At 35.2% G+C, this 12,506-nt stretch overlaps 2 protein-coding genes across 2 annotated transcripts in view; one reads left to right on the top strand and one right to left on the bottom strand.

Annotated features, from left to right (window-relative positions):
• Positions 1–12,506, bottom strand: part of LOC109039901 (valine--tRNA ligase) — a 31,689-nt gene that overhangs the window by 10,614 nt on the left and 8,569 nt on the right. The window contains exons 3-8 of the mRNA XM_019055622.2: positions 11,989–12,235; positions 10,051–10,279; positions 5,224–5,403; positions 3,920–4,050; positions 2,506–2,651; positions 1,124–1,243 (exon numbers count right to left, since the gene is read on the bottom strand). Coding sequence (XP_018911167.2) covers positions 1,124–1,243; positions 2,506–2,651; positions 3,920–4,050; positions 5,224–5,403; positions 10,051–10,279; positions 11,989–12,235 — 1,053 coding nt within the window. The remainder of the gene's footprint in view (positions 1–1,123; positions 1,244–2,505; positions 2,652–3,919; positions 4,051–5,223; positions 5,404–10,050; positions 10,280–11,988; positions 12,236–12,506) is intronic.
• LOC140224344 (uncharacterized) lies at positions 6,632–9,383 on the top strand (the record flags this gene model as incomplete). The annotated part of the gene is given in 1 exon segment (XM_072299011.1): positions 6,632–9,383. A coding segment is annotated over 1 exon segment (2,729 nt), but the record flags the coding sequence as incomplete, so codon positions are not given.

Here is a 12,506-nt window from a genome sequence, read left to right as displayed (position 1 = left end):
AATTTAATTTGAATCATTAAAGGATATTTTTAGGCAGAGGGGTAGGTTTTACATTGTAAAGACACAAATATATCATTTTTTTTTTCATTATTGGCAGATATCAGTTGTTACTGATAGCTTGAAAACAGAATTAGGTTCACATATCTTCAGTAAAACTGCAAAAATGCGTATCTCGGTGGCAGATTTTTCAAAATCTCTGCTCCTATTTCATTTTTTAAAAGGTGACCAAACCACTGTCATGGCTCAAAATTTTCACTAAATATCTTTTACATAGAGAAAAAAATTACCGAATTTATCAAGAGAGGACATCAAGGAGTTATCTAGGAAGAAAATAAAATATGGCAAAAAGTCTCCAATGCTGCTGACAGAGATACGTTTTTCTGCAGTTTCACCATTGATAACTGATATTGATAATTGATAACCAGATGAATTCAAAATTTAGGGAATTTTGTTAGTACTGGAATAAACTGAAATTCCATTTTAATAACTGACATTTTTCAGAAAAATAAAACTAATTAAAAGTGAGACTATGGTAGAATGTCTGGAGGCAAATCGAGCTTTATTGTGATACTTGAAAATTTTGTTGATAATTTTGACAAACTCACCTATATCTCTGCCTACTTATTTGCTTGTCAAGTTTTGGGTCTACACTGAAAACTCTTCTTCGATCACTTCACTTCAGGTTCCTTCTCCTGAACTCGAGGCGCAATCTCCAGATGATGTGGATGAGTTTGTCGCAATCAACAAAAACTTTTCAATGAGAAATAAATATTTTAACTGAGTGAATTTTTTATGGTAATATACTTCATTTGCTTGTAAAAAAATGTTCCTAAATTGGATTGCATTTTGCAAAAAGGAACCACTAGCATTGCAATGATGCTAAGATTGTACAACTTCATCTTTTGCAATAAAATTGCAGAAATCGTGAAAAACTATGAAATTTAGATGGTAATTTTTGTCTTAAATTTACTGTTTTTAGCGAGTAAAATAGAAACTATTAATGGATAATCGGGTTTTTCTTCCAAGACAAAAGAGGTTGCACAATCTTAGCAACATTGCAATGCTAGTGGTTCCTTTTTGCAAAATGCAATCCAATTGAGCTTCATCTTATCAAGATTTTTACCTTTTATTACATGTGAACCAATCAATTAGTGCTTTTTTACCCGATGATGGTTCAATATCTACTTCATTTTCATTTAAAGATTTGACAATTCTATCAGCTACAATGTCTAGTTTGAGAAACCTGAAACAAAATTGAGATGGAAATTAAAAGCAAATGAAAGACTCCTTGAGATTAGAAACAGGAGACCAGTATAAGCAAGCTTGAAATTTAACATTACCGAATCAAGAACAATGTTGGGAACAATAAATCAAAAGGCTGAAATCATTTTAGAAACAGTACCTTTGTAATTTCCCTAAATTTATTAATCATAGCTTTACTTTCAAATAGAAGAGCCTTGTGTCAACGATTGAGGGGGTGACTGAAACAAGGACTTATACACCCACAGGTGTTATTTTCTCAAACTGGCGTTGAGTCCTTGCATCCTGCATCATCCTCCTGGTAATATCATGAAAATATCTCAACTCTATTCTTCTCTATTCTCTATACACTATTCTTTGTGAACTAGATTGGCAAGAGGGAGAAGGGGGTCGAAAATCCTAATCTCACAGCAGGTCGTATAGGTCTCTATTGATTTCTGTACATTTTGTTCACATGATGGGTCGTTTGAATGATTTTTTTCTTCAATTTTGGGGCCACTGTGTGTGTTAAATCGTAAAGCAGCTGATAATACAATTTTTTAAAACTTACTGATTTTTGTAAAAAAATAAACTTGACAGCCTTCAAGGGAATAAATCAAGCTACCCAAAAACTCCAAACATAGATTTCCTTCCTGTGCGGTCTTAAACCAAAAACAAGATCAACCATTCAGATGAGTTTATACTCGAAACAACTAATTCGGTAATGGGCCCTTTTTCCGGCAATCACCTTAATGGCGTAATTTTTTTCTCAGCATAGAAAGAGTGTACAAAAACATTTTTTGAGGAATTTTCAACAAGTCTACTGGAGAGGGCCGTTGTTGGCCGTTGTTTTTTCTCTGAGGCTGCTAGAATCCAAAATTGTCAACAAAATTAAGTACAAATAAAACCCAGTGTATGACATCCACATCATCCACCACAGTAATACATCCATGGTTTCTTTCATCTTGGATTCATCAATTAGTGACACAGACACTTGCTCTGGATTCTTGACTGAAAACATGAATAAAGGCAAGGTGGAAGAAACCTGTTATGCACCACCATGATAGATGACGTCATATGCTGTGTCATTTAATGGGCAATATCCCCGCAAATATTGGATATGGAAACTTGGCATTTAGACAAATCTTAGTATTTTTTGCTGAGCTATAAACTGAAATTATCAAAATACTAGTCTATGACTAGTACAACTGACCGATTTAAACAAAGTTGTGTGCTAAACAAAAATTATTCTAAAAAATAAAGTACCATTGTGGTTTCATCAAAAACTCTATGATGTCCCCTGAGCGACAGCAAATAGGCACAGCCATTGAGTGAGGTTTTTCCTCAACATAAAGTCTCTTCTGTATCAAATAACTGATGAGCTTGCGCCTTGCATCATACCTCTTCATACCCTGTGATACAAAAATAACCATGAAAGAAAAACATACACATCAATGGAACAACAGATGCAAAAATTGCTTTGCAATATGGTTAGTTAACAATTAATTTACCATCATTTTCGTTAGAACATTTGTAGTTTTCAACCCTAGTCTACCAAACATGGGTCATTTTAGACCCGGCGCTTCGTAAAAGAATGCCCATTCTTCACCTGTTGCCCCTAGAAACTTTACCTTCACAAATAGCTCTACAAAAACATTAAAGCACATGAATTAAAAAGAAAATCATTGAAAAAAAATTTTCGAGTGGCTAGAGCTTTTTTTTTCACGACTACCGCGAGAACAACAATATAGAGTCAGTTCTGACCCATCTCCCGTTTCCTAGGAAACTTTCGGGTTTTTTTTTTTTTTTTTTTTTTTTTTTTTTTTTTTTTTTTTATTTCAACGACCCATGATGATGCTGCTATCATCCCTAAGGTAAAATTGAAGCCAGATATCATATACTACAACAAAACTAAAACAGGGGCTGCTACGATGGATCAAATGGTCAGGTGCTATACGGCCGAACAACAGACACGACAGTGGCCATTTGTGTTTTTCATGAATAAGTTGAATGTTGGCTAATCTAAACTTTGGAAGGAAAAAAATATTAGGCCTGTAAGTCTAATTTTAGATTTCCCTGATATAAAACATCATTTAAAATACGTGCATGCATAAAAAAAAAATAATAAAAAAGAAGAGCCTGTGTACTTTAAATACGGGTCTAAACTGACCCGGTACAGGCAAACTAGTGGAAAAAACTTGTTTGGCAGACTAGGGTTAAACATATAACGGCTTTCTTGTCTAGAACTGTTGAAAACTAAACTAACAAATTAAACTAAACTATTGAAAATATATTTCCGAAAATATTGTGAAAACTTTGTTGCAATGTTAATTTCGGCATTGACAACATTTTCACGGCCACTTCTTTATAGGTGTCCCAGGCTAAATCCCAGTGATTTTCTGAAATTAGAAATACATAATTTTTGCATGGCTATTTTACTACTTCCAAAGAAGAAAAATTCTAGAACTTCTTTTGAATTCTGGTTTTTTAAGGATTTTTGCGAATATTCTTACGTAGCAGCAGTTAGTTAACCCTGCAACTGCTCTGATGAAACAAATAGGAAAAGACAATCTCGTCGTGGGATTTATCAACGATGTTTTCGTTACATGTCAGTTTTCAAAAATTGACTCAATCAAGTTTTAAAATCATTTTTTTGCTAAAATTTAAACAGTGTACATACTGCAAATCCAGAATCCTTGAGTGATTCATGTATTCGGCCATCTTCAGTTATCACCGGTACGATTGGTAGATTGTGCCTTTTGGCTACTTCTAAGTCAGCATGGCTATGAGCTGGGGTGATCTTTACAGCACCTAAAAAATAGGTTCTTGTTTTAGTTTGTAATTTCATTGCATTTTTTTAGTCCGAGTTACAGAGAAATTTTCCGTAAATTACCTAAATTGTGCACTTTTTTTCTTTTTTCCTAAATTGTTTGCTAGTGTTAAGAGGCACCTAGAAATAGATTCACAGTTACGAGATGGATACTAAAAAACAGCAGAAACAAAGAGGCATTAAGAGTAGCTTGGAGAGAATCCTCAGTAAAGGAAACATGTAATCGAATATATGAAACATACTATGCTTCAATTATAGTTTTGCTTTAATTTGTTTACATTTGCTGAAAATTCACTTTGACTAGAGATTCTGTAGGTTAACTCGAGTCAAAAGATGTTCACTCCGACAAGTTATCGGAAAGAACCCAAGAATGGGCCGCTGCATAAGAATCTGAACCAGTGAAAACATCACAAGTTTTCTCTTCAAAATCTTACGAAGAGAATTTTTCATACATCAGATATTACAATACATACAAGATTTTTTTTAAGGCAGATTAAATGGAAGCTAGATTACAAAAATGATATATTGGTATTTTCTTCATTTAACCAATCTTAAGTATAAACATTTATATCTTGATTAGGAGTTCATTTCCAGACTTCCCGTGGCACTATTCGTTTTTCTTGTGAAATTTTGTGGAGAACAGATGTTGCATATTGCTTTAATTCAAACCATGTCTGATGACCCATTTTAATTCATCAAAAGCTGCCAATTTTTTAGAATCGTCAGTTTTTATTCAGCATTAAACTTAGATTACGAACAAGTGAAATCATAAAAATACTATTTAACTAGAAATAATGCTAAGAAGCATCCTTAACTTTATCATAGAGGTGACTATACTCTCACAGAATTGAAAATTTAGTGTTTTAGTTTTTGTTAGAAAACAAGAGGCATACTACCTAAAAATATTTCTTTTTTTATTGAAAAGCAATCGTTTTTCTTGCTGACTACCAGCTAGTGGCTAATAAAAATTTCAGTATGATATTTAGAGAACATTTTGCCTAAGTGATAAATAGAAATTTCTGGTATACACAGAAAAGTTTCTTATTTTTCTTGCTCTCTTTAACAGCACTTGACAAAGACTGTCCAAAATAAAATATTAAAAAGGAGGGGGCAGGTTTTGAAAAAATTAAGTGACTAAGGTTAATTTGACAAACCAGTGCCGAAGTTAGGATCCACAGAGTCATCATAGATGAGTGGTATGTGGCACAAACGCAGCGGGTGCTTGAGGAAGGCTCCTTTCAAGTTTTTGTATCGCTCATCATTTGGATTTACTGCCACAGCTACATCCCCAAGCATTGTCTCTAAACGAGTTGTTGCAACATCTATTTTGCGCACTAAAAGATAAAATGAACCATCAATCTTGGCATTTTAAACTTTGCTTGTTTTTTATTTCTTTCACCAAAAATCTACATACACACACATAAGTATAAATAAAACTCTTGATAGTCCCAGTCTACTAAAGTCCAATCAAAGTAGACAATTTTATGACTTATTATGCAACATTCTTCTCTCATCAAAATTGGACAGGCCATCCAATGGGCCAGTTGCGCTGGTAACAGAATCATGTTTTAATGCTTACTTCTTGTAGATTAGCTAAAAATATCAAGATCTGTCCAAACAGCAACTTTCTACGTTAAATACTAACTGAGATATCGTCCTTCGAAAAGCCGGGTTTTTGACGTTATCTACTGCGGTAGTGTATAACATGGCATGTAATACCGCGGTGGATGACGTCATAAATCAAGTTTTTCAAGGCGCCATATCTCCGTTAATATTAAACGTGGAAAGTTGCTGTTAGGGCAGATCTTATTATTTTAAGTTGATCTTCAAGAATAAAGCATCAAAACATGATTCCGTCACCAGCCCAACTGACCCATTGTGATCAAAATGGAATGCCAAAATTCATCATTTCTTCCCACACGGAACAGTTATGCCAAGTTTTCATTTGAAAATAATGCAAGGTAAAAAAGTTAGAGCTCATAAATCCCGACACACTTCCTCTCATAAAGATGGGAACTGGTTCAGAATTTCATTTTCTATCGCAGCCTTAAAAAATGGAGCGATTCCCATCCTCTATTTGTGCTAGAATTTGCCTTCAAGTTTTACTCCCTTTATCTGAAAGTACAGTATTTTAAAATCTTTACTTAGAGAGTCATGAAAACATATGAGGTGGAGAAAAAAAGGGGACTGAAAAAATTACAGGAATTTTTAACCATTTAAATTTTTTTCCTTTTTCATGTTTTGTTTTTTTTTTTTTTGTTTTTTTTTTTTTGTTTTTTTTTTTTGGAGTGGACAAACCAACAGAACTTGTTGAAATTTTCACTACTGATCTTCACATAAAGAGGACTCTTGATGTTTGATTTATTAAATTTCATTATGGTGTTCCATTAAAGAAAAAAAAAATAAAATATGATAGGGAAAATATAGCAAAATCCAGCCATCAACATGGTTATCCAGAATGATTAGTGGAACAAAGAGGAAGGAGGAAAAAATTAAAAAGAGCGTCAAGTAGAAGTTAAGACACTTACTTTCGCTAACTACTTCATAGGAAAAATAATGGAAATAGGAAATAGGAGTAATGGAAAATGATGGAAGTGGCCAAAGAACTGCAGAAATATGCCATTGACGCCATAGCCGTCCAAGAGATCAGATGGCAAGGAGAAGGAAGAATAGACAAGAAAGAATTCAGCATGATATACAGTGGAACAAGTGAAAATACAGGGCAATTTGGCACAGGATTCCTACTATCCAAAGCAGCAAGAAATACTCTCCTAGAATATGAAAATATCAACCACAGAATCTGCCGAATAAGAATAAAAGGAAAATTTAGGAATATCACCATTGTGTCAGTGCATGCACCAACAGAGGAGAAAGAAGAAACGGAAAAGGAAAGTTTCTACGAGGCACTCGAAAAAGTGTGTACAAAAGTAAGCCAGCATGACATGCTGATAGTCTTGGGAGACTTCAATGCAAAAGTTGGAAAAAACGAAGACCAAAAACAAGTAGCTGGTATTCACACGCTACATGAGAAAAACAATGATAATGGTAACATGATGGTACAATTCGCAGCAAGAAATAAACTGTATGTCAAAAGCACAGCATTCGATCACAAAAGAATCCATCTTGGAACCTGGAAGATCCCAGGAAGTGAAGAAGTGAATCAAATCGATCACGTACTAGTATCCTCAAGACATATGTCATCAGTAATTGATGTAAAGAGCTGCAGAGGGCCTAACTGCGACTCAGACCATTTCCTTGTAAAAGTTAAAGTTAGAGAAAGAATCGCAAATGTAATGAAAGGGCCCAAACATGAAGTGAAGCGCTGGGCCACAGAAAACTTAAGCAAGAATAAAGAATTACAAAAGAAGTACGTGGATGTCTTGAACAGTAAGCTAACGCAAGAAACAGATGGAATGGAAGGAAGGGATCAAACGCCTGAAGAGATTTGGACAGTAACTGAGAAAGTAATTTTAGAAGCAGCAAAAGAAACAATTGGAGAAAAACGAAAAACCAGAAATGAAGAATGGTTCGATGAAGAATGCATGAACATCATAGATCAAAAAAACGACGCAAGAAAAAAGATGCTGCAAAGAAACACAAGAGGAAATGAAGAAAGATATCACAAAGCAAGAAAAGAAGCTAATAAGCTTCTTAGAAAAAAGAAAAAAGAAGCAATGATACAACAAATGGAAGAAATAGAACAATTAAGCAAGCAAAATGAAAGTAGAAAATTCTATGCTGCCGTTAATAGAATGAGAAAAGGATTTCAACCGAAAACAAGCGGGTGCAGAAGTAAAGATGGTCAGTTACTAGGAGAAGAAAAGGACATAATGGAGAGATGGGCAGAACATTTCGAAGAGCTGCTAAATGAAAAGGAAAGGATGATACTAAACGACAAAGAAACAATGGAAAAAGAAGACCACACAAATGAGGATGATTTATCACAAACACCAACTATAGAAGAAGTTGCGGAAAGAATCAGAAGAATGAAAAATAACAAAGCTCCAGGCGAAGATGGAATTACAGCAGAGCTCCTTAAAAATGGAGGACAAATGTTAATCAAAGAAATGCATGAATTAATAAAAGCAATATGGAAATCTGAAAAAATGCCATCAAAATGGAATATCGGAACAATTTGTCCAATATTCAAAAAAGGAGACAAATTAGAATGCAAGAATTATAGAGGCATTACACTCTTAAGCACGGCATATAAAATAATGTCATCAATTTTAAATGAAAGACTGAAGAAGGTAGTCGAAAAGGAGATAGGTGAATACCAATGCGGCTTCCGAACAGGAAGAGGCACAGCCGATCAATTATTTGTGATCAGACAAACCATGGAAAAATGTCATGAGTACGGAATCGATTTACACATGCTCTTCGTAGACTTCAAGGAAGCATTCGACAGTGTCAATAGAAAGGCACTCATAAAGGCCCTGGATGAAATGAATGTACCAAGAAAGCTCATCAAACTTATAACAATGACCATGAGTAGCACCAAAGCCAAGGTTAAAATAGGAAATAAAGTGAGCAATGTTTTCGACTTTAACAAGGGCGTGAAGCAAGGGGATGGATTGTCAAGTACGCTATTTATAATAGCGCTGCACATGGCGGTCAAACATGTCGACCAAAGAGGGACAATATTCACGAAATCTAGTCAAACATGTGCCTATGCAGATGACATTGCCCTAATTGCGAGAACTAAAGAAAAATTAATAGAGATCTACAAAGAATTGGAAAAAAGAGCAAGAGATTTAGGACTAGTGGTAAATGTAATTAAAACCAAGTACATGATATTATCATCCTCAGAGTCAAGAAGAAAACCGCAAAACTTAATAATTGATGGCAAAGAATTTGAAGGAGTCAAAAAGTTCAAGTATCTGGGAAACCTAATCGATAATGAAGCCAGAACAACTACGTCAATTAAAGATAGAATACAAACAGGTAATGCAGCATATTATGCCAACTTGAAGCTAATCAAAAGCAGACTGATATCTCGGAAGACCAAGTTACAAATATATAAGACCCTTATTAGACCAATTGTTACATATGGCGGAGAAACATGGACTATGACAGAGAATGACAAGAGCATGCTGCGAAGATTTGAGAGAAAAATCATAAGAAGGATCTTTGGAGCCATCAAAGAAAATGGAGAATGGAGAATTCGAAACAACGGCGAAATCGACAAGATACTGGAACAAGAAGATATAGTTCGATTCATCAAATCGCAAAGAATTCAATGGCTAGGGCACGTTAGCAGAATGAAGGAGGAAAGAATGCCAAAGAGAATCATGAAAGCCAAAGTTCTATCGAAAAGAAAGAGAGGAAGGCCAGGGCTGAGATGGCAAGATGAAGTAGAGAAAGATCTTAGAGTAATGAACGTATCAGGATGGAAGGAAAAGACCATGGACAGAACAGGATGGAGGCGCGTTGTCTTGGAGGCCAAAGCCCACCCCGGGCTGTAGCGCCAGTAGTAAAAAGTAAGTAAATCGCAGCCTTAAAAAATGGAGCGATTCCCATCCTCTATTTGTGCTAGAATTTGCCTTCAAGTTTTACTCCCTTTATCTGAAAGTACAGTATTTTAAAATCTTTACTTAGAGAGTCATGAAAACATATGAGGTGGAGAAAAAAAGGGGACTGAAAAAATTACAGGAATTTTTAACCATTTAAATTTTTTTCCTTTTTCATGTTTTGTTTTGTTTTTTTTTGTTTTTTTTTGTTTTTTTTTTTTGGAGTGGACAAACCAACAGAACTTGTTGAAATTTTCACTACTGATCTTCACATAAAGAGGACTTCTACTGTAGATGTTTTGATTTATTAAATTTCATTATGGTGTTCCATTAAAGAAAAAAAAAATAAAATATGATAGGGAAAATATAGCAAAATCCAGCCATCAACATGGTTATCCAGAATGATTAGTGGAACAAAGAGGAAGGAGGAAAAAATTAAAAAGAGCGTCAAGTAGAAGTTAAGACACTTACTTTCGCTAACTACTTCATAGGAAAAATAATGGAGGAGACCAAAAGTGACAGGCTCAGCGTAGCCTGGAACGACAAACTCTGTTGGTCCTTCTACTTCCTTATGCTCAACCTCTGCATCTGAGATGGCCGATTGCAGATGGCAGCACCAGTTGACCAACATTTCATCACGATACAACCAGCCGGCTTCAAACAATCTAATCAAAGCTTCTTGGACTGCAATAGATTGCCCCTGGAATGTAGAACATTACGTTTAGGAACAGATGGTTGAATACATAAGGTAAATAAATTATTGACTCAAGTCTACTGCTAAAATATTTAAAAAATATATTCTGATATAACAGTCAAATACATCGACTTAATAGTAAGATAGGTCAAAATGTTTGTGTGTGCCTACTAGCCTGCTTCAAATTGATGATTTCTAGATTTTGTGTAAAACAAATTTTGAAAAGAATTTTTAAATATTAAAACCATACTCATGTCCAAAAATATGATATCAGAATTCAAAGTATTTACCCTCAGAAGAGAGAAAAATCCCACCTATAATTACCATTACAAGTAATTTCACTAATCAGTGCGATTGATCAAATGACAGCATGTTTATCTGCTATACTTCCTTTTACCCTTTTTTTACGCTTCACCCTCTACCTATTATTCTATGATACTCTTGAAACGTTTCCTTAAGATCTACACAGATTCACTTTTGCTTGAACAGCCTGAGGCATTAACAAACTTAAAAAACCATCATAAATGACCGGGTAGGTACAGGTTGCACGTGAATAAAAGAGTTAGTTCCTACATTTTCATTTCAAGTCAGTAGGTATACACGGTGTCCAAAAATTCCCCTCTTCCTCTAACTTTTTACCAAATTGAGCTTGCTGAAGATTTGAAACTTGGGAAATGTTCCTAGCTCAAAGGGAGCTACTTTGTGGCCTCCCTAAAATTTTCAGGGGACTTCTTTGGGAGTGACCCCAACTTTTTTTTTCAAATGGAAAGACCCCCTTGTGATACCTTGTTTGAAAGAACACAAAAAAATCCTTTCAAAATGGGGGTCGATTAAAGTTCAAAACAGCCGAAATTGGCAACTTGCTTTGATGCCGATTGATTTGCCTGAAACTCGTTATCTGAGAGTATTTTGCTATGAGAAAAATGAATTTGCATTAGATTTTTTTTTTAAAAAAAAACCCGAATACTTCAAAATGGCGCCTGGTTATAGTTCAAAAGATCGAAAATTGGCAACCTTGATTTTTTCGAAATCTACCGTTAAATTCTTTAGTTTCGTGCCTATATACCATCAGAAATCAAGTTTCGGATAAATCTGTCGGCAAGAAACCGAGGTTACCGATTTTCGGCAATTTTGAACTTTCGCCGGGCGCCATTTAGAAATATTTGGGTTTTTTTTAAAAAATCTGAAGTTAAATTCATTTTTCTCATGTCAGAGTATCCCAGAGCATAGAGAAAAAAAAAGGAGGTGTTTGCATTTCGGGCATCTTGGAATTTTTTTGATGACGTAGGTCTGTACGGCGACTTTTATCATCGATTTTCTTGGAAATGGTGTAGTTTGTGGAAAAAATGATTTCTACATAAAGAATTTGAAATTACATCATGAATTGATTTAAGCAAAAAAATTGGACGTTATGGTCCGTTTTTCATACTTCGAATTTCGGATTTTGCTGACGAGGTTGTACCGACCTACATCACAGGGTACACAATCCTCAAGATGCAAACACCTCCTTTTTTTCTCTATGATCCCAGAGGAAGGGGACTTTACTTACAGACACCCTGTATGTAGTTTGTATAGTGGAAAACAAATAATTAATTGACTGCAAATACCTATATGTCTTTCCCAGAGTTTTAATTCTCTTTCCTTCAGTAAAAATGTGACGGGCGCTTAAATTGTTAGGCGGATGGGCAAAATGAAAGTCCTAAAAATTAGATTACCTCATCCATTGTAAACTTCTCACGTGACCAATCAAGGGAGGCTCCTAGTTTTTTCAACTGAGTTTTGATGACTGGAATTTTTTCCTCTTTCCAGGACATGACTTCCTGGATGAACTTTTCCCGACCTAATTCATGACGAGATACATTTCTTTCCTTCTTTAGTTTCTTTTCCACTACAATCTGCGTTGCAATTCCAGCGTGATCAAATCCAGGAACCCACACAACAGGATGACCTTGCATTCGTTTCCTGGGAGAAACAAAAAAAGTAATTACTTCATCATTATGGAAAGCACGAAATTCAATGGATTACCTATTCCTGAAAACACACACATGCACCTTTTCCATTAGAATGAAGATGATTGGAGATTATAATGAGGATTCAAGTGGAGACATAGGCGGATCCGGGGGGGGGGGGGGGGGGAGCGCCCGACAATAACGAGGAAAAAAGGAAGGAGGAAAGAAGGAAGGAACTGAAGGAAGAGGACGTTATATTTACGATTCATAACGAAATAGACCCA

Source organism: Bemisia tabaci, chromosome 3 (genome assembly GCF_918797505.1).
Source record: "Bemisia tabaci chromosome 3, PGI_BMITA_v3".
NCBI classification, from domain to species: domain Eukaryota; kingdom Metazoa; phylum Arthropoda; class Insecta; order Hemiptera; family Aleyrodidae; genus Bemisia; species Bemisia tabaci.
This window is presented reverse-complemented; position numbering and strand designations above follow the sequence as displayed.